Below are 26,803 nucleotides of genomic sequence, written 5' to 3'. Positions count from 1 at the left end.
CAGCTACTCAGAAGAGCGGATGATAAGACAGCGTGTACAGTCTCGTAGCAGTGAAAATTGATCATACCCGGTCATTTTGACCATAGCGCGACCGATTAAGGGTTAAGTTCCAATCCTCAGGGTGAGCTGGGCACTGGTCAAGAAACAGGAAAATTTTTCTCCCCTTAACACCCATTGCTGCATCCAGAGCACACATGTGCTGTTCAAGGATTTTTGACATCATCCAGGCCTTTTGATTTGCCAAATATTTTGTTGGCAAAGTTTTTATGTTTTTCAAACACCATGGATTCTCTGCCTTCCCTATCACCAATGGTTGAAGTTTCTCACTACCATCGGAATTGCTCATTAGCAAAACTGTGAGCCTTTTTTTACTGAATTCCACCATGATATTGCTTCCCTTTTAATCACACTCTGGGAGAAGAGAAGAAAACCGGCCTGTTTCATCCACATTAAAAATGTCCTTCGGGTCATATCCTTGTATGTATTTGTGCAACTGCTCTTGTTTCCACACTTCTACTTTCTCCACATACAGCTTTATATGCAAGATTATGTCGTTGTTTGAAACGGTCAATCCAACCAGTGGATGCACGAAACTCATTAATTCCTAGCCCCGTATATATAAATTGCGCCTTTTCTCTCAACAAAACACAGTTTATGGGTACATTCGAGACCCTTGAACCCACAAACCATTCCTTCAAAAGTACTTCAAGTTCCTCATATGTATTTTGATGCACAAATGCATTTTCTCTTCTTAGAAAAACAACCACACTGGGATGAATTTTCTTCAATCATTTCGCGATTTTTCACAATAATGTTCAGAGTTGAAATTGGCATGCCTAACCTCTCAGCGAGCGAAACACAAGTACCTTTGTGCTCTTCCATGCACTTTAAAAAGTTGAGTTTTTCATTAATCGAAAATGTTTTCCATTTTTTATGTGCTGCCATCTTGTTTAAATACATACAGATAAACACAGTCAATTACTTACAGGAAAAAAAAACCAAAATTTTCCCTTATTCACAGTATTATTTGTTGCCTACCACGTTATTCTTAACAGATGAGATGTTGACAAAAATTTAATACCGGAAATGTATATAGTACTGTTACAATCACGAGTTCTTAAAGGATAGCCCAATTAAAGATTGTATTACACTACACAGTTTTATTGATGGCCACTACTTATGTCACTTTCAATTAATCTTCTAAAATGCCAAATAATCAATTCCACTTAAAAAAATGTTGCTTCCCCAGTCACTCGGTTCTTACACACTGCACGCCTCACTGGGCCGCAGCTCTGGCGCAACTCTCGCCGCAGCACTCCTCGTGGACCTCCGTCGCAGGACTCCGTCGCCGCCGTCGCACTTCCCTTCGCTGAGATCCCACTCGACGCCTCGCTCGGAACTTCGCTCGGGACTCCGCCGCGCACGCGATACTATCGCCCGGAACTGAACTCTTCGCCCTGGAATCTTCGTCTAGGGACTTCGCCACTTTATCGCCCGGGAACTCCACCACAGGAAAACTCCAGACTCCACTGAACTCCTGCCCTGGAACCTTCGTCCAAGGACTTCGCCACTCTGCCGCACCCACGGCACTATCGCCCCGGAAACTCCGCCGCGGGAAAGCTCCCGCCTGAACTCTCACTGACTTCCCAGGCCGGCGTCCTCGTCTTATATATCAGCCCAGGCGCCTTCCAGAAATCACGATCGCGGCTGGGGCCAGTTGCGTCATTCCGCACCGATCCGACGGCAGAAATCTCTTGAAACACGTGTCGGCGGCTCACGTAACTCCGCAGCTGTCAGGTTTCAGATGTCAAACTACCAGTGCCGCGCGGGGAGCTGAGGGCTGGAGGGAGGGGAAGCGGCGGCCGAGGTGCGTGCGTAACGTCTCATGTTGCGGCGGCCACATGATGTCAGCCAGCTGTGCACCGGCACATGTCGCAGCTTTGCTCACGTTCGTAACAGTGCGTAATCCTGAATGTGTAAGTTAGTGATGGTCAGTAGAAACTGTAGCGCCAACATCACGTGCTAACATTTTCTTAAAGTCTGCCTTTATTAAGCCAGTGTTGGCAGCCTGTCAGTACCGTTTTTAATGAAAAAGCACTTTGAAAAATTTACGAGCTGCAGTGCTAGTGTTCCCAACAGAATTTTTAATTGGGTATTTCACACGATAGTTTCGTAGGTAGGATGTCCATGACAAACACTGGAATAATGAATTTATGTAGGTATAGTATAAACAAACAGCGTAAATTGCAGGAAGCAGATTATAGGCGGGAATTTATTGGATTGCATTAAATGATGTTAAAACGGGCCTGAAATAAACTGGTGCAAATAAGAAAACGTAAAATGCGGTAATGTAAAGTCGGGGTTCTACTGTATACTTTAATAAGATTATTCATTGTAGTTGTTAAGTAATCCACCATAACCGACCAGTCCTGGCCTTTAAGAGAATTGAACAGTCCGAGATAATCACAATTCTTATAGTTTAAAAATGAGGACTATGAATTATTATTTGAATTATAACTATAAACTCCTAACAATAGTTTACCTCTAGTATCTAATCATTTCTCACCATACTTAAGTACCTAACTTACAGAAAAACTGGTTATGAATGTTGGAGATAAAGCTAGGTAGCAATTTGTTGGTGTACTGTTTATTATAGTTATTCTTAACACAATATAATGAATTAAAACCTTTTACAAATTCCATGGTTAAACTTAATAACAAAATAGGCCTTCTTACTCAGCAAGCATATAAGCTTCCTCATTATTTACAAGATACATACTTCTCTTCGCAAACAGGCTGGTTTTAGCTGGGTAAATTTTGTAAAGGGGGGGGGGGGGGAAATGGGATAACTGTGTGTCTGGTTGGAAGGAGCAGCTGAATAAAATTATGTCACTCAAGTAGAGTATCTATATTTTATGTGCTTTATTTTTTGATTTAATAGCAGGTAAACAACAGATAGTAAAAGCTTGGCTCAGTCCTTTTTATTCTTTCCAATGTATGCATGCTATTGTAAAAGACACTTAGGTTTTTTCTTTTGCCCTGTGTCACAAAAGAAAATAAGTTTTGATATACTCACTTTTGTGAACATTGGAGGACGTACCAAGGTGTTAGTGTGTCAAAGGAAACTTTATAATAGCAAAACTATTCTGGAATACATTTTGTACACCTTAATAGTCATAACAAGAAATAATTGCGACCTAAAAAAAATACTTGAGAAAATCGGAAAGATGGTTCTATTTTTATACCATGGTGTGCTGTTATCTGTAGAATTTTTGCCATAACAATTGTATCGATGGATGTGAAATTTTTGTAAAAAACTTGTAAGATTCCAAATATTTTTTTCTGGACCAGAATACGTTAAAAGTTATATTTGAAGTCATTTATTGGGGCCATAAACAACATCTGCTGTTTTTACCGGGAAGGGAACCACCAAGCCATCAAAAACTGTTGAGAAATGTCTGTTAGTTTTTCTGGTAGATAATACACAGCGGCTGCCCGCCCCTCCCCCTGCCCATGCTACTGCCATGGCAATGTTCATCTATTGACAGATCGAGCAATTATTTCTTCCGCCTAGTTGACAAAAAAAAGTGGTTGACTCGTCCCATGGAGGTGAAAATAAATGTGACAATCTTTAACACAAGCCTGCAGGCATTAGAGGAAAAAAAAATCCCTAAACTCTTTTCAAAATGAAGAAAGACATTTCTGGCAGGTTTTTAGTGAACATTTAGACATAGGTATCTGGTTATTCTTTTAAAACTATTAAAATTAATATTTATACACAATTAGGAAGTCTGGTGACAATGATAGGTGTAAGAGTCTATATGTTTTCTGAAGAACTGGTCATAAAGGCTCACTTTATTGAGAAAATAATGTATCATCTTTTTCCCTATATATACGTTAAATAAAAAAACTCATGAATGTTGTCCACTATATTGCATAAACAGGATGTCTCAGAACTCAGACAAGCAAAGAACAGTTAGTTGGCCAAATAATGAGGTTTATGAATAAACAAAAAGGTTTGTAGTTTTTGAATGCAAGACATTTTTTTAGAAAGTTTAAAAAAAGCTACACTGCACCCATTATTAATTTCTAAGACTACAGAGATTCCATATTATGCTGTTTATTCTATATTTTGCTATGCAATCTTGAATAACCATACTATTGATAAAAATAAAAACAACCATTCTATACTTTTGGGAGAAAAAATTTATTTCCACAACTTTTGAGGCAAAAAATTTGAATCAGGTATCTTACTGTAAACAAAATGTGCTGTGCTAACTCGAAAAGTTATTTTAAAATTGACTCATGTAAGCATCATTCAAAAATGGTACAATACTGACTTTTTTTATTACTAATATTTGTATTTCTTGCAAATTAACTGATTTAAATATAAATTTCCATACTGTAATAATACGTACCTAATATTTAAAAGCTAAAAGATTGGATTCAGTTAGCCTACCTGCGAGACAGACAGTGATTGTACTGAGTATTTTCAACAGTGTATTTATGCTTATTTACAGTTGCTGAGCTACCATACAATGAATTATGTTATTTGTTTACATGTGTTGTTTTTTCAGACTTACTTTTGTTTTGGACCTTATGTGTATTTGCTTTTATATCACAGAGGCCAGTTTGTGTAATTACATAAATGAGGTTTATGTAACTATAAGCTAATCGTGTCTTGGGCGATGATTCTGAATGACAACATGTGATTGGCCGCTGCGTCGGTGGCGGGTGCGTCAAAATTTCCGACAATTGCATTGTTTGGAATTATGTAAGGCCATATTGGTTTGAGAGTTGATACAAAACCAAGTGATGCCACTGCATTATTACACAATTTTGATGTCTAGAAACACATGTTCTGGTAACTAAAGCTTCTAAAACCCATAGTTGACATTGCTATAGTCAGTTTGTTCAAATTTACAGATTCTGATAATATTTCGTTATGTGCACGTCAAATAGTAACTCACAGAATTATCAAGCCCAGAGGTCTGGGAGACAGGCTCTCATTTAACACAGAACTTGAGTTTAGCCTGGTAACGTATAATTTTCACAAAACATTTTTTTTAATATAAACGTAAAGATATTTTTGCTGAAATTACTTAGGTAACCTGTAAAATGAATGAACTGTTGTATCAGTGTGCTCACCATACAGGCAATGTGAGTTATTACACTATTTTGTTTTGTCTATGGGAATTTAATAAATCTTTGTCAGTGTTATTTTATGTGCTTGTTGATTAAAATCTATTTTATTTTTTTATATTAATACAATTGTTTCTCATTGGTATAGCTAAATTGTATGAACCTAAATACAATAAGCGCATGTTACTTTTGAATAATTTTCAGTCAAAATATCAGGCACCCAACGACAAACACACATTTTGTATTTTTATTATTATCTATACTGTTTTGTCTATAATCAAAGCAAAAGTGAAGATATTGAGCAACTTTGAGGGTACAGACAGTACAGAGAGAGTAGAGCCAGAACTGTGGGGCCCAATAGTGTTTTCTGTGTTTTTTTTGTTTTGTTTTGTTACAGTATTATTAAGATATGGAAAAAAGGAGAGGGAGCCGGTACAGGGACAGTCATAGGTCCCGTGATAACAGTCCTGAATCTATGCACAACAGTGATGTAGCTTCAGGAGAATCCACACCTGCATCACCACAGCTCACAGCTGGTCTGAATGAAAGTGTCATGCAGCCAGCAATCACTGACAGTGTTCCTACGTCAAGTACCACAGCAAACTGCTACAACTGTCCCTGCTGTAACAAACATGCCTGTAGATTTTGATTTAAGAACCATACTGTGAAATATGGTGAAAATGCAGGTTTACAGTAACACAGACCTACGTACTAGCCTACAACAGGATGTGTTGATAATGCAGGCTGCCAATAAGTCAGAATTACATACCAACCCACAGCAAATTAAAACAGAGGTACGACAGGATCATGTGACAGTGTACAGCAGATACAACAACAACAACAACAACAACTGCACTGCACAGACCAGAGCAGGCAGCTACAGGAACAAGTGGCTCACTTGTTGCATAAGCAAGAGGAAGATGAACAAGTAAAACAGCAAGTTGACAAAAATGAACTGGGTAACATGCAACTTAGGCTGTGCAACTTAAGAGGGAATGTCACCAAGACAGTAGCGACCCAATGCCCCGTCAACTAGACATCGGAGCAGCCTACAGTGTCTATACCACTTTTTCCCAAGTTGGACGAACCTATAGTGCCAGCCAGCAGTCCGTCTGTACTGGAACAAGTGGTGGTAATGCATCACCCAACCAGGCAGTGGTCGGAGGCATGCATAGGTTCCCCGCCTCTGAACATGAAAACCCGATGCGCTTCATTAAGAAGTTAGAAGAATATGCTTCCATGTTCAAGCTTACAAGTGAGAAAAAATTCAAATGCACGAGTACCGCACTCTGCGACCATGACTATTATTATTGGAAGGGACTCCAGCAGCCAACTGCCCACACTTACGAGATGTTCCGACAGCAGTTCTGGAATGTTTGCATCCAGGGCAACCTGTGGGTCAGACTCCACGAGGAAAACTTTGACTACAAGATGAACAAACAAGAGCCTCGAGTCGCACTTGTCCCACATGTTTGAGCAGACACGACACCTCGACTTGGAGACGGGAGACACGCAGCTCCCACTCAAGCAGCAAGTCCATCTCACTGGAAGTCCCTTCAGCAGCATCACTGAGTTCAGGGAGCAGGTGCTGGCCTTCCAGGAGCTCTACCGGCGACAGTGACACGCCACCGCACCAGCAGTGGCAGCGCGGAGGAGACCAGAAGGCCCACGCCAACATGGCTACACGGCAGAACGCCAAAACAGGAAGAAAAAAAAAGAAAATTCCAATCCCAGAAGCCGTACAAGCACAAGCGAACATCCTAGCAGAACATGTGGTGGGGGAAATGTCAGCGCTGGGAGAGCGAAGATGAGGGGCCACCTCATCATGGGCAGCATCGCAACAGGAAGTAGCGGTGGGATTCCGTCCAGGATTCATGGCTCCCAGGAAGGGGTACCACAGCGACGGAGAATATTCACCGCGCCGTGACTACTGCAACCGACTGCCACCCCCACAAGATCAACACCAGCAGTAGCAGCAGCAGCTGTTGACTTTCCCGTTGGAGCTGAAACCGTCCAGGCAGCAGCAAGGTCGACACCTGGAGTTGACTGGACCAACAAACAAGCTTCCCAGATTTTACACACGCATATTAAAAACAAGGCACAATACCTGATTAACTTTATTTCTAGTCTTGGTTTAACACAATACAATAAAACTCAATCATCCAAAAATCTTTTAGACCTTTGTTTCAGCAATGTTTCTCAGTGTTTAATAACTAAGGCCGATGAAGCTCTTGTTAAGGAAGATCTATATCACCCAGCCTTAAATATCAAATTAACATTTGATAGTCTCTCTCATGTGACCAATTCTTCTGTCAATTTTAAATCGTTCAAAAATGGTGATTATGCTGGTCTTTATAATGGTATTAGATGTCATGATTGGTCTAATTTCTTTAAATCATCTGATGTTAATAATCTTGTTGATGAACTTAATTCTTGTATATGCACAAATATGAACGCCTTCATTCCTACTTTTACAAGAAAGGTTTCCTCCTACCCAACCTGGTTTTCAAAAGATCTAATTCAAGCTCTGAAGTCCAAGAAGCATTTTCACAAACTTTATAAAAGAAACTGTAATTCATTGTATTTCTCTAAATTTTCATTTTTTCGTAAACAGGCCAAGCACTTAATCAAACGTGATAAAATCAATTGGTTAAGAGCAATTAATAATAATATCAAGAATAACCAGAAGAAATTCTGGCGCTTTGTAAAAATAATGAAACATGGATATTATGATCATCTATCTCTTGAAGTTAACGGTAGTGTTTCCAATGATCCTATAATACTTTCTAATACGCTTGCGGATTATTTTTCTAGTGTTTATGTGCCAACTACTCACACAAACAATGTTTCCTGTTCATCTGTATCACATGACACAATTTCTGCTCCTTATTGGGCCATTAGTGATGTCAGGGTCCAAGATGGCGATCGACACTACCTTTCAAAGCAGCCGGTAACACTTCTTGGTCCCTGTGTGGGGTCTCTAAGGGCTCGAGACAGTCCCTCCACAGAAGCTGTCTTGCCTCGCTGACAGTTGGAGCTACAATCCCTCGAGTGTACTATCCTACCAAGCTACCTGAATTGACTCATGCAACCACTATTTGTACTTGCAAGTTACTGCAAAGCAGTAAAATCAATTATGAAAATCTATCTCATGCTGTCACATACTGAAAAGGAATTAAACTGATGAAATATTATATCTTGAATATAATTCCTCTGGGAAAAATGATGAAACTAAGAAAACTATCTACAGTATGGCTAGGTTACTAACTCAACACATTTAGGTATTACAGAACAATGTTAAAAATAAACAATTCAAAACAATAAAAAAAAAAAAAAAACAGAAAATTAATTAAATAAGTAAAATAATTCATGTAAACATTTTCAATGCTTAAAGCACTAATAAAATACATTACGTATATTGATAACTTTTATTATGTTTGTATTAATTAATGCCTGCTGATTTGATATAAACTCATGGACAAACAATCTGGAAAATAATTATAATTGTTTTTATTTTATTTTATAAAACCTATACATGTGGATTAATAAAACAAAGTTTATGGGGGTCATGTTGTTGGTTATTATATTGCATTGTAATTTCAATGTTCTTCTGTCTAGTGTATTTAGTTGATATTTAGTTCAATCACTACATATCATATAAACTCATATCTTGTTAATGCATGATGTTTATCCATGATATAGAAGTGTGTTTAGCTGCAGCCAGTCAGCGTACTGACATGCCAGGTGGTGTGTGGTGTTGTTACAGGCAGCACGTGAAGTGGACTGCTCAGAGCAGAAGCCTTGTGACATGGCATTCCCACCAATCAAGGAGGAGGTGACACATGAACTGGTGAGCACAGTCTGCCTTGTGTAAACATGTTTAAGAACCAAGAATGGTTAGTTTGGAAGTTCAGGTTTCAGGAACTGCTGAGCTGATATTAAATTCAACAAACCTGCAATGTAAGTGTTGTACATGTGTGGTGACAAACAGAACCTGTTGCTGTACTTGTCTGTCCTTCTCTGGCCTACTGCTTTTAAACTGTTAGACTATCACTTATATTTTACATATAGATAGGTAATTATGACATATTTTGCCATGTTGTATTTTCTAAACATTTTATATTTTAAAGTATTGTGTTTAGCAATTTATAACTTTAAAAGATGTTATCATTGTGTGTGTGTGTGTAAATAAGAAAGTAAGTATTTTTTTGTAAATCCTTAGTTTTCTCCAAAACCATTCCCTGCCTTCCACTCACAGTTGTGGGGGCAAGTAACCTTCTGTCTCCTGGCGATTCTACGTAAGACGGTTTGGTGGAAGTGGCTATGCATCGTGGTTTTTAATTTTTAAATACAATTTTTTGACCTTGTTTCTTAATGATCTCCATGGCATCAGCTGTTGCATTGTTGATTCTTCGTGTGTCTCCATGGAAAGTTCTATTGCATTGTTGATGCATTTTTTGTCTCCTGGCAATGGCTATTGCATTGTTGATGCCTTCTAGTTAATATCAGAATTTGTTCAACGCCCTAGGAATGCAGTTGCACTGCTTCAAACTGGAAGCTGGCGGACCAGTCATTATTCTCCAGAATCTAAATTTGCTGAAATTATGTAATTGTACAAGACTCTGTATTAAATGTCTGCAGAATAACTTCATTAAAGCGAGCATAACTAGTAAGGAAAAAGGGAAAACAGTATTTACACAGTGAATACCTTTAATTTAAAGCAAAATGCCCATAACTTTTAAACGTTTGCAATTTCCAGTGAAGTTTGGCTTACAGTTTGACTATCATAAAACTATCAACCACCCACTATAAATCTAAGATGATAATATTCATAATATATTCTTACCCAGGCTACGCCTGATATTGCAGCTAAGTTCTAAATGCAGTGTTGCAAGTTGGTAGCACAGTTTGACCTGTATCTTCAGGACCTGTAGGTGCGGGCTGGAAACACCAAATGATTGACAGAGGATTATGAACTCAAAGTAAAAAATATTATTACTAGCGGAGCATAATGGAAGGGTTTTTGGTGAGAAGCTTTAGCTTAGTGGATTTGAGACAACTGTACTGGTATCTGCCGCTAGGACTGGGAGGAGTGTGACATCAATGGCATCACCTCAGGAAACTTCAATGAGACAATAACTAACAACGACCATATAGGAGGTTTGACTAAATATATTACGTTCTCCTATGTTGCACTCACAAATGGTAAAAGATCTACCTTCAGTCACTGCAGATAGTGTCTTAGATCATGAGTACAACTACAAGGATGATCGGTATCTTGTTGGCTCTTGTGTGTAATGTCAGGGCAGGGCTGACCTCACATACGCGGAATCGTCTTCATGATGTGCAGCTCGACACATTCCCTCCTAATACTTTTACAATCCAACGAGGAACTGCTGGAGGACAAACCTGCATTCTCTGTATTTATGATGTTTGTGGACATACGCCATTGCTGTTTGCTCCGACACTGTATATCATAAGTAACCTGAATAATGGACAAAAAAGATAAACATGCAAACACACAGAAAACCAGCCAAAATCAGCGGTTATCAAAAAATTAAAATAATAGCCAGACAGACAAATCCATGGAGGGAATTAGTCAAAACTTATATACAGCACAGACGGACTCAATAGGAATAGCAATAGGAACAGTAAATAAAGACAAACAGACGAACCCAGCAATGATACTAAATGGACAAAGTGGACAATACAATGACAGCACAGAGATTCACAGGGAAACCCAGGGATGTGAGCACGACGACGACAGCAGCTTCCCGAGACAACAGTTGCGACGTTTCGTGAACTGAGATCTGTTCCGTCCCCAGGCACAAACAGTCTGGTAGAGATTATGTATGTACAGTCTTCTGATTGGCCAGGCACCTGAGAGCTGTTGTCTTGCTGCGAGGGTAGTTGGTTTGCTATTATTTTGTGATAACTTAGTTTCAGTTTTTATAAAGTTTTTTTATTTAATACTTTGTTGACTGATCACATTGTCATTGCGGACAATAAATGCTGATTTTGTTGTTATCCTTTTTATTGGGTGTTCTACCTGTATGAGAGAAGTAGCATTATGACAGTGGTCCCAGGCATGTTCTGCAAGTCTAGATTTTTGAGTTTCAGCCTTCTTTATATTATGTGTGTTCTTTAATGTGCATTGAATGTCCTTGGCTAGTTTGTTATATGTATGTGGATCCATATTCACAGAGGATCTAATAAACTCACTTCTGACATTGAAACTTTTCTGTAGCATGCTTTTGATTGTGGTATTTGACTAGAAAAATGGTTTTATCTATGATTGTTTCCTAATTGTGTAATTTTTTCGGAAAGGTCATGGACATAGGGAATAACAATGTACCGCTTGGTTTTTTTGGCAGATTTTTGTTGAATGATAAAGGACTTGTGGGTTTTCGTGTATTGTTTTAGTCAGGTAGCCATTTGCTAGGAGTTCAGCTTTTAGGAGATTTAGTTCATCAGTAACTAATTTCTTGTCAGAGCACATTACTTCAGCTTGGTCAATGAGATAATAATGCCTGTTTTGGTACTTGTTGGATGGTTTTAATTGAAGTGCAGGTAAACTGTAAGTGTTGGTTTCCTGTATACTTTAGTGGTGATTGTGCAGTTCTGTTTAGAGACTAGAACTTCTAGGAAAGTAAGTCTCCTGTGTGTTTCCATTTTGTACGTTAACTGTTTGGAAGGTTGAGTGAATTAGGAAATTGGAAATCTCCTCAAACTTTTCAGGTCTGTGTTGCCAGACAAGTAAAGTTTTGTCACATCGCAAAACCAGATTTTACTTGATCAGTACTTCCTTTTCAAAACTTTCCATTAAAATATTGGTATTGAAAGGAGAGAGTGAAGATCACATTGTCCCCTAGTGGGAAAAGCAGACAGTCCCCACGTCTTACCAGAAGCAGTCTCATTTATCCACGGAGGCTCAAACATCGTAAAAGAAATTCATTAAAAAATATTTTCAACTCAACTCCGTAAATACCGGGACTGCTACCCATTTTTTAAGATTGTGAGACTTAAACAACAACAGCAGCAACTTTAAGAAGGACCTAGCAATAGTAATAGTTGAAATAACACAAATAAAAAGGATAAACTATAATTTATTGGTGCTTTTACTATTTGTTAGCTTCGGCATTCAAAAAAATAAACCTCCGAATATGAGTATTAAAGTTTCTATACTTGCATACATATTTACAACATTTGAAATTACTAAAAAATATTAAAAAAATAAAGCCCTCTCTTATTATTTTTACAAAAAAAATTATCTGGCCAGATTTCTTTTGATTTTTTTAATACTGATATGACTACAAAGTAACATATGTATGCACAAATACAAATACATGTATAAAATTTATATTTTAAAATAAATATAAATATTTTTTACAATAGTTATATATGACACCTTAAAGTCAGTCTCGTTGGGGCAGCCTACACAAAAAATTTCAACAATTTTAAAAGAAAAATTGTAACTTGCAAAAAAGCACAGTTTGTTCCACAAAAGTTTGTGGTGCGGACTTTGCGTTTCTTAAGGTACTGACGCTTCGGTCATCGTTAAATCACGTGCACCATGTAATATCATTTCTTGAAATCGTCGTCACTCAAGTTCTTCCAGCTGGTTACTCACATGGCAAATCGCTGGCCGGCGCGCCTGTGACGCGTGAGGGCGTAAAACTGCAGGTTCCAAGCACCCAGATGTTGGGCAGTAGCAGTAGCAGTAGAAGTAGCAGTAGCAGTAGCAGCAGCAACACCTGGCTTGCTGTGTATGGGGAACTTGGTGCTACAGTTTACGAATTGCTGCCTGCTGACAAATTCAGTGAAAATTTGCACACCACTTGCAATTACTGCACGATGCATTTTGCGGAAATAAAAATTTCGTCTTTAAAACTTTCACGGCAACACCGACCTTACGTTAAACACCCAGTTAAACGTAAAGTACACCCGGACTTATACACGTCATGTTGTTAATATTTTGCATGACGTTTTCTGCGCAGCTCTGGCTTCACGACCGCCTGAGCCAAGAGTGACTTCTTTCCACCTGTCCTCGGCTTAGCCACTGTCGCGCGCCAAAGGAAATAGTTCCAGTCTTTCACTTTCTCACACTTCGTTAGGCATGCCCAAGTAGGTAGATAAATGCTGCCCATGGAAAATGAAAATAATACTTAAAACTAGTACAATTAAAAAATAACATAAACTTAACAAAAATAAATAAACATTAAAATCTCAGATTCTATAGAATTTTCTTGTTAGTATGGCGATAATGTTACCAACCTGATAGTCTCAAAGAACCATACTACCATTAAATTAAATAGTGGCAAATACATCAAATAAATTATTATAAAACTTAACTTCAAAATTAACCTGAACAGTTGTTTTATTTGCAAGATCAGTGACACTGGACACAATCTGTTTGCTGGTAGGATTTATCTTCAAATTGAAAGTATGTTGTGTTAACACAGAACGTTTTAAGTTCCATGAGCAATGGGACAGGTATTTTTTTCTTTCTTTCAAAATATTTGTTGTAATTTTTAAAATTTTTTTTGGATAATATTGTCTTGTTTTCATATTTATCTTTTTCGTTTTGTTTATTATTGTCTTTCCCCATGAATTACAGTGTAAAAAGCAAAATTATATGTCAAAAATATTTTGAAGTAAATCTTTCCCATTGCAAGAAAGCAATAATTGCATGCTATCTTTATAGCTGTCACAACAACATTGGGTTGTACATTTTGATGAAATACATTATATTATAATAGAAATCACCAGAAATAATAGATTAATCAACAGAAAGGATTGAAATGAGGACAATTTTAAATTAAATCAACATTAAAACAAATAGGCTTGTTTTTCTAATGATGCTGAGCAAAAATAAACTTTATTTAAAATTAATTAGCATTTAACTTTAACCTGCAGCATAAACAAATATTCAACAATGATATACTCGTAAAAAAAGTATTAGTGTTCTGAATAATTACACTTACAATTTTAATACTGCCTTATTTGTAATTAAAAAAAAATTCAATCAATTTATAACTAGTAGTTACAAATTGGAATTCAAATAATTTTTCTTTGTGTGCACTTACAGTATACATTATAATATCAATTTTATTAAGTCTTAATAGTAATGACAATTTTAGTGGTCCTTATCGTGTGCATTACTTGCAGTTTATATTTAATTTAATCACTATCAGCCATATAATCTCAACTATGTATATCCAAGTTATAGAAGTGTCTAGCTGCAGGATAACACAGACTACCAGTCAGTGTACTGACATGCCAGGTGGTGTGTGGTGTTGTTACAGCAGGGGTGCCCACAAGGGGGGGGTAACGACGCAGACTGCGTCATTAAAATTTCAGGGGGGGGGGGGGGGGGGTGGTTAAAAGACGAGAAAAATGTATATATTATTTACATAATTATAGCTTCTAATGTGAAAATACGTTTATGGTGCTTTGATAATTGAAAGGGATCTTGTAAATCAAATTGGCAACCCCGCACTTTCCTCAACAAAAGCAGTTTGGCATCTGTCGGTTCAGGATGGAAATATTACCTGATATGACCAAAATTATTATTAGAAAATAAGTTTTAATTAATGCAAAATGTGATAAAATATAATACTAAAAAAGTATAATATTATAAAATAATTGAGTAAATCATTGAGAAAATGGCATAAAAAATTTGGGGGGGGGGGGCCCATCATTAGGTTAGGCGGGGGGTGAGTCATAGTGTTTGGGGGGGGGGGGGGGGCACCTCTGGTTACAGGCAGCACGTGAAGTTGACTGTTCAGAGCAGAAGCCTTGTGACATAGTATTCCCACCAATCAAAGAGGAGTTGACGTATGAACTGGTGAGCAAGTGCTGTATGTGAATATTTTTCAGAACCAATAATCATTATAGTTAAGTAGTATACAAATAAGAGTTTCCAGAGACTTCTGAGCTCAAATAAATTCAACAAACCTGTAATTTAAGTTTGGTACATCTGTGTTCACAAACAGAACCTATTGCTCGGACTTTTACAACCAAGGTTACTCACCCTTCCCAATTTAAGAATAAGTTTCTTAAATAATTAATAATGTTTTTATAATCAAAAATAACACTTATTTGGTTTTCTATCATTATGTAAATTATGGTTGTTTGATCTTTTAAGAGGTATTGGTGCATTTTTAAAATGTATTTTGAACATACTTTCCATTAATTTAACATTTTTAATGTTTCTGATGATTTTTTTTATGAAGCAATTGAAGTAATTTTAGTTGCATCTTGCTTTCTCAGTTAAGTTTTCTTGTGCTTTCTCTTTTTCTTTTAATTTTTTATTTTGCTATGGTTGTTAGAAGGCAGGCTGATGCAGTAGTTTTGCCTGTTACATAAGCATTAGAGAGAGAGAGAGAGAGAGAGAGAGAGAGAGAGAGAGAGAGAGAGAGGTATTTTTTTGCATGGGAAAATAATTAAGTGATGTCTCGTGAGGGGCAGTTATGGTCCGATTTCACGGCCCAAAAGTGTTCTGTCATTGGTGGAAAGTGTAAAGTTCTCTGTGATTGGCCTACGACTCCAGCCACACATCAGCTGTAGTTGTTGGTCGCCATGTTAGTCATTACTGGGGCACCTGCGAGTGTAGACGTGTTGGGTGATGGCTGCCCAATTTAATATATTAGAGAACTGTCGAGAAGTTTCACGCCTGCGGTCGGGGCTGCGCTGTTAATGGCAACTGTACGACCACAGGCGCAGCAAAGTCCCAGAGTGAAGCCTGTCTGTCAATTGGTGGCCGTGCCGAGCAGACAGTCGGTGCCGTGCGTCGGGAGCAACCAAGGGACAATCAACCAACATTTTTAATATTACAAACTTCAGTTTTAATTATGTAGCCTAACTAAATACATGGTTTACAAAAATGATGTGATAATTAATACTTATAGTCAAATAAAACTACCTAATTAAAAAAAAAGATTCAGCAATTTTGTGTAAGTACAATTTTTCACATACAATTAAATGGCAAGAAATACTTTCACCAATTATTTGTTTAGGTTTAGAATTTACATAATTTCAACTTTATATAACTGTAACTTTATTCTTTCTACCCTTACTGCATGTTTAGATGCAGAAGTTACAAATGGTTCAGCACACGAGCAAAGCATTTAAAGGCTTATTTACGTAACTGTTGATAATAAGATTTTATTAAAGTATTTTTTTTAGTCTGTTTTTACTGTTGTATATGTGAAAGCAAATAAATTTAAATAAAATAAATATTATTTTACTAGGAGGTATATTGTTAAATAAATTTTACAAGGAAATCTTTTAGTTGTAAAAATATTAGCAGAAAAGAACGTGTACATAATAAAGTTTTACTGAGCTAAATTTTGTTTCTTATTTTTACATAAATTTTGTCATATGTAGTGTTGTTCTTGCATTATGATTTTATTCAGTTTTATCACTATATTCACCATTTATAATCCAGCCAAACACTACTGATAGCATGAGTTGCTGTATTTCCTAATAACATGCAGGTGTCTGCTCCTCCATGTGCTAATTGATGTGTTGTTTCAGCCGGCAGATGGAGACGTCTGTGTGAAGCAGGAGCCAATCACGGAGGAGTTGAACAAACTGGTGAGTGCAGACTGCTCTGTGCAGACGTGACTAAGAACACAAGCATGAGAGATTCCAGAACCCTTTGTGGACACAAGAATAAATATGACACACCATTAATTCATAACTTCACACAACTTGAAAGAGACCAGGGACTCCCGTGTCTGTCGCCCAGCCAGTTGTTCCACTCGTGGCTGGATGGTTCTGCAGTCCCGGAGGATGCAGCCATTCACTGTGTGCTTCCTGCAGTCTGGTCATTGGGAGGTGGTCACATGTCACCGCCCAATGGAAGCGCTGTCAGCAGCGACCTTGCAGAGCCGACATCTGCCTCAGTGATGTCCCAAGAATACAGTAGGATTCCTTCAAATCCACATGCTCACATACTCAGTGTCTTTACTTTATGTACTAGTCCATGATATAGCTTAGTATTAACTTGTAACGACCAAGGCTACTGCCCTCCGCACTTGCTACACAGTTTCAATAACGAGTTATGTTGTGTGTTCGTATTTAGTACTATGGTTGGGTTGTTCTTTTTCATTCAAATAGCAGCTTGTTATTTCTGTAAGAAATATCCATGTGTTTGATTGCATTGTTTAATGCTTTATAAGGTGTTCTGTTTTGTTTGCTTTATAGTAAATAAGGCCCTAGATGGTATTTATTTTATTTTTACATTTATTTATGTATTTGTGTAGTTATGTTTTTATATGCTTTCAGGTAATTTTTGAGGATTTGCTTTTTTTTTTTTTTTTAATTTGTCAAGATGTGTTAACGTAATTTTATATTTTATTTTGTAATGGTTCTTGGGTAGAGTAGCACGTGAATAGCTTGTCGGTTGAGGAATGATCATAGAGAGTCAGAGTTCAGAGAGAGTGAGAAAAAGTCTCAGAAGTTAGAAGAAGTGCTGTTGCCACGCGCCGTGATTGGTTGATATTTTTCCATGTATGTTTGTGATTGGGTGAATAGGTGGTGCACCTGCCACTTCCTTCAGGTGATGCGCAGATGTGTGTAGCCTCGACAGTTGGCGTCAGTACGGGGTACTGAGAGGTCATATGTCGGGTGGTGGCTCAAAATTAACATATGAATGGTTTGAAGAGAGTATTTTGCATGTATAGTCAACCTTTTTCTTGTTTGGGAACTATAAACTAGAATTGTTTAGCCACAGTCATCATCATATAGGTCCAAACAAGGATCTAGTTAAATTTATCTTTGTACCGAGGATGTGAGTCCTTTGGTTTGTACTGTGAGTTTGTGTGCAACCACATGATATAATTGCGAACTATTTTTAAATATTCATCCTACGGTACTTGCGGACAGTCAACGTGTCAGTTTTAAAATCAGGGAAGAGGTTGTGTGTGACTTGTTTGTAGGTTCGACCTCTTTTATCGCAATATCGTCGCACGCGCATATCATTGCACTCATATTTTAGGGCGTCAAAATTTGGATTAAAAAAAACTTGTGTAAACGTCGCATGATGTTTTTGGTCCCGCTATTAGATTCTGAGCTCTTTGTGTACTTATCTTTTCTGTATAAAACAATGTGTTTAAATTATTAATCTAACATTTATTCAGACATTACCACATACTTATTTAATTAACAGAAATATGAAGTTGTCTGATGTGTAAATTTTCTTTAAAAGACGTTTTTAAACGTTATAACTAGGGGTGTGCGGGATCCCGACACTTCGGGGAAAAAATCGGGAAAATAGGCTTCCCGAAATGCCGGGCGGGAATTTTATTACTCCCGAATTTTTCGGGAAAATGTTTAAAAATTTACAAATGTTTACTAATCATGTGAAAATGTTTTCTATCAATTCAAACTGTTTTTACAACAATATTTTTTATGGATTCGTACATTTTTGAAGGGTTTCCGTACTATTTAAACGCAAAACATCTTTTAAACGTATGCCGATCGTAGCGACAGCTGTGGTGTGCAGTGAATTATGATAATCGTTTACACATATCTAATTGGAATATAAAAAACGTACATGGAGTACCTCAAATATTGTATGCGTTCATAAATATATTTTTTCAAGGGTACAAATTTGCAAGATACGTTAATAGTCAGTTATATAACGTTATTGCCATCACCATCGAATATTTAACCTTTAACCACTGTGGTTCCTTACACACAAACAAAACACATGCACATCCAACCTTTTCGCCAAAGATATAAGAAATACTAGACTTGCGTTACATAACGAAGCGTAACCGTTCTCATTACTTGATAGCAGTGGCGATGTAGAGAACTGTATTGGCACTTTGAAAAATATGAAATCACATAAGTTTTACACCACTGCTCACGAGTATCTAAACATCTATGATTTTGCTTTGGGAGAAAAAAATAGTTGTTTACTGTTTAGTTTGGCGGGCTTTGTCGGCTGACGTTACGTTATTAAGGCTTATGCAAATTATCTTTTCTTATTTTCGATGCCGTTGTATGTTAAAACAAACTAGCAGCCTACAAATAATGGAGGTCGCAACCGATCAGCTTGTTACTTGTAAACCTAAAAGTGTTTGGAAGTATTTTGAACGTCTGACAGACAGTAAATCCCTGGAAAAGTGTTTCTCGTGTGAAATTTTTTTGAGATGCGAGCATGGTAGCACGTCTGGATTACTAAGACGTCTCAATAAACATCCCTCTATAAAAAAAGAATTTGAGGATGCTAAAAAATATAAAGTCGCCGCTGAAAAAAGGGCAAGTGAAGCAGACAAAAGAAATAGCAGCAAAAAAACAACTAACTTTGCAAGAAACGTTTAAATGGCCATCTTCTCATATTAGAATTAAAATTTGCTTTTTTTTTTTTTTAATTTTCCCGATCCCTTCCTGTTTCCCGCGGGAATAATTTATTTTTCCCGAAAATTTCCCGCAGTACAAAAACCTATTCCCGCACACCCCTAGTTATAACCTTTATCTATTCGTCTGCATCGCAGCGGTGTACCGCTTTTAAAAATGTAGCCAGCGCTAGTTTGCATCAATCTTATTTGGTTATGTTGCTTCCAGTATAGAGCGCGCACATGTAGACGAAAATCAATATTTAGCCCATTTTTGCAACGCGCGCGCTCGGTTGAGTGCCAAGTCAACTACATTTGATGACCCGCACACCATGGCGTGTACTACAACGATAGTTATGCGTGAGTTCAGGCTCACAATTGGGTCTATTTAAAGTTGTAGAAAGGTTATTAATTTAAAATTAAATTTAAATTTAAATTGTTTGGCGTGCTCTTGTACACTCCACTTTTTAATTAAATGTACTTTCCATGAATGGGTTTTGTTTTTATGAATAACTTTACCAAACAAATATTTTTTTTTTCCGCATAAACGTCGCACCCCTACTTTTCAAACTTGATTTTAGTATAAAATGTGCGAGGCCTCTGCCTTCTTTTAGGTCAAAATTTGTATATTGCAGTTACAAGCATGAGGAATAAATAGCACGGGAAAATGATAGTTTTGGTGTTATGATAGACACGTGACTGATTGCCTTCATGTACGTTGATAGTTCACAGTCATTTACAATGAACGAAGAGGGGAAGTTAAAACAACACTGCTCGAGGTAAGATCTCGCAAACACACAAATTCTGGATAGTTTGTATTTACATTTTCCCGGTGTCCCTTCCCCCAGCCGACGCCAGCCACTCGCGTCACTGCCGGGCCGACGGGCGGGCGGAAAGTAGCGGCAGTGAAACAAGCCAGACGGAGACTAGAGTGAAGCAGTGTCAGGTCATCCCCCTCGGGTGTGACAGCACCAATCAGCTTTCCCACATGGTGACAGGATGGTCGAAGCAATACGCTGGAGCGATACCTAACACATTCTACAACAGCTTTCTCATAATGATGCAGAATTGATGTACACTATCCATATGTCCAATTGAATCTTACTTACCAAATGTCATCAACATGTTTAAAAACAAATTCAAAACTTGCTTGCAGCGCCATCTGGCATGTCCAATTACAAACATTTTGATATTATATGATTACATTCATAAAATATTTGCACAATATTTATTTAAATTGAAAGGTCTAATTTTTTAACTATGATTCCCTTTGTTATAGCTCTTTAGGAAATATCAACAGCATCTGGCACTGAGTGATATATTAAAAATCCCAACAGTCTCACTGTATGTAACAAGAACTTGACCCTATGTTTGTAGTGCACAACTCATGTAGGTTAGTGAGCCAAGGTGACAGGGTTGGTGTGTGTTGCAGTGTTCCTGTACCGGTCTGTGCCAGCAAGTGAAGGAGGAGATAACTATAGAAGAGCACCCCGCTGCCCCAGGTACTGGCCTGCCATACTCTATACCAGTAGCATTCTGCAGCAACTAGCTGTGGTGTATGCATGATGCAGCTATGCATGGTGGTGATTTCTAGTGAATAAATTTATTGAATTGTAGTTGCTGGTATCTGTAGGTTAACAAATTGCATTTTTTTCATATATTTCCTGATTTGTATTTCCTTGCTTTTCAGTACTTTTGTATGGTTATCTGTTCTAGAACATTATGTAATCTTTTTTGGTAACTATTGAAAGACTTTGAGATACAGCTTGGACCATCAAATGATATGTCCACCGATGATGAAGAGTGTTCAGCTGATTCAGCTCATCAACACCTCCTCATTACTCAGTCAAAATTGAATGATCTCATCAAGGATTTGGAGTTACCTAAAAGTAAATCTCAACTTCTTGGATCTCAACTTCAACAGTGGAATCTCTAGGAAAAGGGTGTAAAAATCTCTTCTTACAGGACCAGGCAGTCAACCCTGATACGTATTACCTTTTTTTCGGAAGATGAAGGCTTAGTGCATTGATGATAGAACTGAAGATGCCATGTGACCCAGATAAATGGAAATTGTTTGTAGATTCATCAAAGACAAGCTTGAAGTTGTCCTGTTGGTCAATGGGAATGAGTCACCATCAGTCCCAGTTGCATACTCTGTGGATGCCAAGGAGACGTACGAAAACATCAGCAGAATCCTTGATAAAATCAATTATCATGATTATAATTGGAAACTTTGTGCTCACTTAAAAGTTAGTTGTTGTTCTACTTTAGGGCCTGCAATCGGGCTTCACAAAATACAGCTGCTTCCTTTGTGAAGGGGAGAGCTGAGCCCGAGACAAACATTACGTTGTACGAACAAAGTTTTACTCCCAGTCAGGAAAATGTTGCTCAAGAACCTCTGGCCCGAAGGAAAATATTTACTGGCTGTCTTTGCACATCAAACTCGGATTGATCAAGAAGTTGGTGAAAGCAGTGGGCAAGACAGGTGATGCATTTATATTTTCGAAAACTAAATTTCTGTGTCTCTGTGAGGCTAAAATCAAGGAAGCAAGTTTTCGTGGGCCACCAGATTTAGAAAACATTTCCAAGATTTAACATTTATTGAAAACTGATATTGGTTTGCATTCCGAAACGTGTGAGAACTTTTTGGGTAAAAAAAGAAGTGATGATTAGGTCACTCAAGTCGAGGAACTGCTGTTAGCACACGAGGCTATGGAGTGTAACATGTTTCTTAAAGTGTATTTCCTCCACTCTCACCTTCACTTCTTCCTTTAGAATGTGGGAGGAGTTTCGGATGAACACATCAAGACATCAATAAGTTCGAGAGGAGATTTTCAGGAAAGTGGAAGGCAAGCATGTTGGCAGAATACTGCTGGTTTATGGTATGTGAAACGTCTACCTCAGGGTACGAAAGGAAAGCAAGCACTAAATGAAGCTACTTATCTTCTTTATTTATTATTCTTCCCTCTAAAATATTGAAAAATTATGAAAATATGTGTGGCCCCTCCCCAGGAACCAGTGGGTGTTGGGGAAGAAGGTCATATTCAGGAGGTGATTTTACACAAGAATCAGCAGGATTGGTGTGTGTGAAAATTATCAATCATGCAGAAAAGTTTAATTGAGTGCTTGTTTCTGTTCTGTTTATTTTTTCGAGGCTTTTTTCTTACTGGCAGTTTCTTCTTTGCCAGCTTTTATTTCCTTTAATGCCCGCTTTACTGGTGAAATGGATAAAACCAATAGAGAGAGGACTACCAGCATGTATGCTTAGTTTTAGGTCTGCAACATGAAGAACAGGAATTGAATTACTGCAGCTTGATTGGGAGATGGCTTTGACATGTCCGGGTTATGCAGTTTCTGTTCTGTGTCAGTTGTTGTTGGCTGTGATTGTCTTATCTGTACGTTTTGTATCCGTACATTGGTTCAAAACTTAGTCAGAAAGCATTCATTGCTTAGCTTCTAGACCTACAGTAGCCACCACTGGTGAGTCCTCTGGTCCTACAGTAGCCAACACTGGTGAGTAACTCTGGTCCTATAGTAGTGTTACGAATCGCGGGTTCGTAAAGGATAGCCCAATTAAATATTTTATTACACACACAGTTTTATTTATTACCACTATTTACATTACTAGTAAATAATCTAAAAATGGCAGTTAATCAATTCTACTTAAAAATGTTGCTTCTCCAGTCACTAGTTTATACACACCACACACCTCGCTGGGCAGTACCTCTGGCGCACCTCTCGCCGCAGCACTCCTCGTGGACCTCCGTCGCAGGACTCCGTCGCTGCACTCCGCCATCGCCGACGCACTTGCCTTCGCCGAAGATCCGCTCGATGCTTCGCTCGGGACCCGCGACACTATCGCCCAGAACTGAACTCTCTGCCCTGGAACCTTCGTCCAGGGACTTGACCGTTCTATCGCCCGGAAACTCCGCCGCGGGAGAACTTCCGACTGAACTCGACTGACTCTCTAGGCCAGCGTCCTCGTCTTATATATCACATATGCCATTTCTAGAATTCACGAGCGCGGCTGGGGCCTGTCGCGTCATTCCGCGCCGACCCGATGGCGGAAATCACTCTAAACACGTGTCGGCGGCTCGCGTAACTCCGCAGCTGTCAGGTTTTCAGATGTCAAACTATCTGCGCCACGCGGGGAGTGGTGGGAAGGAGGGGGGAAGCAGCGACCCAGGTGCGCGCAGTTTTCTCATGTTGCAGCGGCCATCTGTCAGCCAGCTAGCGCTGCACCGGTGCACCGCAGCCCTGCTAACGTTCGTAACATTTCCCCCTCCTTAAACCTGTTCGTCCCGAACAGTTAACGCATCCCTTCCTGCATATTCCCTCAAGCGGTAAAACAACTGGGGAAACCCAAGGACTTGCTGATGGATCTATTACACCACCTTCCATCATACCCGCTATCAACTTCTCAGCTTCTTCCTGTTTGGCTAGAGGCAGCCGTCGTGGTGCCTGTCGGATCGGCTCTGCATCACCTGTGTTGATGCGATGATAGACCAGGCTTGTTCTCCCAAGGTCAGTATCCCCTGAGGAAAATACATCCTGTTTGTTTACCAGAAAAGCTGCTACTTCTTCTATTTCCCCATCTGTCAGATTATTTTGGCATCGCCTTAGTAGTTGCTCTAGATTCGGGTTCAGTGTTTGCACATCATGTCTAGCAGGTGAGGAAGACTCGCATTGGCCTACCCAAGTGGCTGGTTTGCAGCTAGCTATTGGGTCCCCTGGTTTAAGGACCCTTGTTCGAGAGTCGAGGTTGGCCACCCTGACTGTTACAACCTAGCTACATCTTGCAATGCTTCAAGCGACCAGGAGTGTCTTCAATCCTAACTTCATATCTGGCTCTATCAGGTAGCTCATGTTGTCCCTAGGGTCTCCCGTAATCATAGCTGCTATTATTTTCTCATGATTTGCTGGAATTGAAACAGTTTCGCTAACTACCACTTGCATTACAGGAACTTCTAATTGTTCGGGAGTAAACAAAGCCACCTCAGCAGTTAAAAACCTCCATTCCACGTCCCTTTGCCGGCAGGGTGCAGATAAAGGTTTTGGTGGCAACGTGTTTACTTTTAGCTTTTTGCGAGTGTCTAGTGTGGTACGCAGTTAAGGCAAAGCTACCTGCTGGATTTCTCTTGATTTTGATTACTATCGGTTGACAATACACAGCGACCGACTGGATGCACGCCCGCCTCGACTTTTTTTAACTGCCGCAGCTATGTTTATTTTGACAGCTCAAGCAATAATCTTTTACCGTGGTTTGATAGAAGAAGGTCGCTTCACCCAGCATAAAAAAAATGCTACGCCACTTATTCCCCACGCAGGAAACATACCGGCTGCCGTCTGTCTCCTCCGCATTTATCTTTCTTCTAACATTCCACGTCTCACCTCTCGCGCGAGCAATAACGAAGCGACGTCGAATTGGACCGTTTTATGCTTTGTTTGGTGACAGCAGCTTGATTTTATTCGGTATATTCCTTTTCATAGGACCCTTGCTATTAAAATACATTTATATTTAAGTTTGAAAGCTTGTAAATTCCTTGCCAGAGATGACTGAACTCGAACTTGGTGTGAAAAGTGACATATTTTGACCCCTCCCTCACCGCTTTAGTACCCCATTTATAATAGCCCAATTTTATGGGAGAAGGGAGGGTGAAATGAGCATTTTTCACTGAAGGTTTTTCAAGGGAAGCGAAGTTGGGGTGTTTTAAGGGAGGACACTAGATGGTTTGTGTGTCTGGAAGGGATGAGTTAGCCTTGAAGAATGTGAAATAGGGGAGGGAGGGGTGAGCTTATGTCATGAAGCCGCTGCCGCCAGCCGGGCGAGCTTAGTGTGCGCCCACTCGCGTTGCAGAACCTACCGCTGCCATATTTTTAAAGGAAATGTCCCATTATTTTTTTGTTATTCTTACATGAACATTATTGGAAGTATTAAAGCCGACACAAAAATACGCTGTGTGATAAAATTAACAGATTTTTAATGATCTTTCATTTTTTTTTCTTTTTTTTATTATTTTCACATTTTGGTCAAAATGTCCAATTTTTTGACGGTTACCAAGAATGTAATCGTAAAAAAATCACTGCTTCGTTAAAACCGGGGTTCGTGACATCGGGGTTCTAGTGTATTTAACTACAGCAAGCAGAAAACGTACATGTAAACTAACCAGTAAACATAAACTGTCTTTTGACATCTTTTCTTTAGAGGTGGCCTGTAGGGCGACGGACTTGTCATGAAGGTTAAAGTGGGTTTAAAGCAAAGCGTTTAGCATTGTGAGTGACAGCATCCTGCCATTGTACGGCTGGTTTCTTAGCGAGTAGCGGTTATTTGGGGGGGGGGGGGGTGAAATGAACTGAAAATTTTGGAAAACAACTATTACGACCTCCCCCCCCCCCCCCTATTACGATCCTATTCCTGGGAACCGTGAGGGGTCGTTTCAGAGAGGTTTAACTGTAACAAATAAAACATTATAATTGGAAACGTTAAAAACTCACCTAAGTTTAGAGGCGGGTACAATTCCTTTGCCATTAGAAGAAAATGATGTAGTCGTTCACCTACGTCGCGAAAAAAAATTCATACTCTTATACAAGAAACAATAGTGAATAGGTATTGTGATGAAAATTCAAAAAAATTTGATATCTCCTGAAGTATATGGAATTTCTTATCTCCGCCGGGTTTAATGAAAAGAGGAAGTTAAAGAGCATATAATAAAAGTATTTTCAGATTTTTAACATTTTTTTTCCGCAAATACCGCTAAACTACATATTTACTTCCCGTTACGCTGTGTCCCTATACGCTCATTGTACTCTTGCGCCGCATCTAACTCTCTTCCACTCAATTGAAAGAATATCGATTTGACTTTCGAGGCACATTAAACTTGAAACACTCCAATTTGTTTCCTACTTTTACTATCATTGTTCTATCCTTAACAGAATAACACAGATTGGAAGAAGTTAAATAGCAAACATTTATAAAAGTTATAGTTAAAATAATCTGTTCGTTAGAGTATAAACATATTTGAATTAATGAGTGTAAATAAAAGTAAATTTATCAATTAAATTGTAGATTTCATTTCACTCCTTTGTATCCATACAAAATAGCGATAATTCAATAAAAATGATTCAGTTTTATTCATAAAAGTATGCAATCATTTCGTCAATGTTTTGTTATGACGTTGTCACGTTAAACTATCGTCTGTAAACCAACCTTACAGACAACCAATTTTTTTGTATGTAATCTTGAGAATTTTAATTACAAATGCAGCGAGCTAAATTTTAAATCTACATGTTGTACTCAAAACATTGTTTTTGAT

At 38.5% G+C, this 26,803-nt stretch overlaps 1 protein-coding gene across 10 annotated transcripts in view; it reads left to right on the top strand.

The window, feature by feature from the left end:
• Positions 1 to 26,803, top strand: part of LOC134536607 (oocyte zinc finger protein XlCOF6-like) — a 230,691-nt gene that overhangs the window by 19,054 nt on the left and 184,834 nt on the right. For 9 of the 10 annotated variants that reach the window (XR_010075821.1, XM_063376397.1, XM_063376395.1 and 6 more), the window contains 3 exons: positions 8,909 to 8,992; positions 16,681 to 16,740; positions 20,923 to 20,992. Coding sequence is in view for 9 of the 10 variants with exons in the window: in XM_063376397.1 (XP_063232467.1) it covers positions 8,909 to 8,992; positions 16,681 to 16,740; positions 20,923 to 20,992 (214 nt within the window). In the remaining variant the exon portion in view is untranslated. The remainder of the gene's footprint in view (positions 1 to 8,908; positions 8,993 to 16,680; positions 16,741 to 20,922; positions 20,993 to 26,803) is intronic. The other variant, XM_063376389.1, reaches the window with a different exon arrangement.

The sequence above is a fragment of the Bacillus rossius genome, chromosome 11 (genome assembly GCF_032445375.1).
Source record: "Bacillus rossius redtenbacheri isolate Brsri chromosome 11, Brsri_v3, whole genome shotgun sequence".
NCBI classification, from domain to species: Eukaryota; Metazoa; Arthropoda; class Insecta; order Phasmatodea; family Bacillidae; genus Bacillus; species Bacillus rossius.
This window is presented reverse-complemented; position numbering and strand designations above follow the sequence as displayed.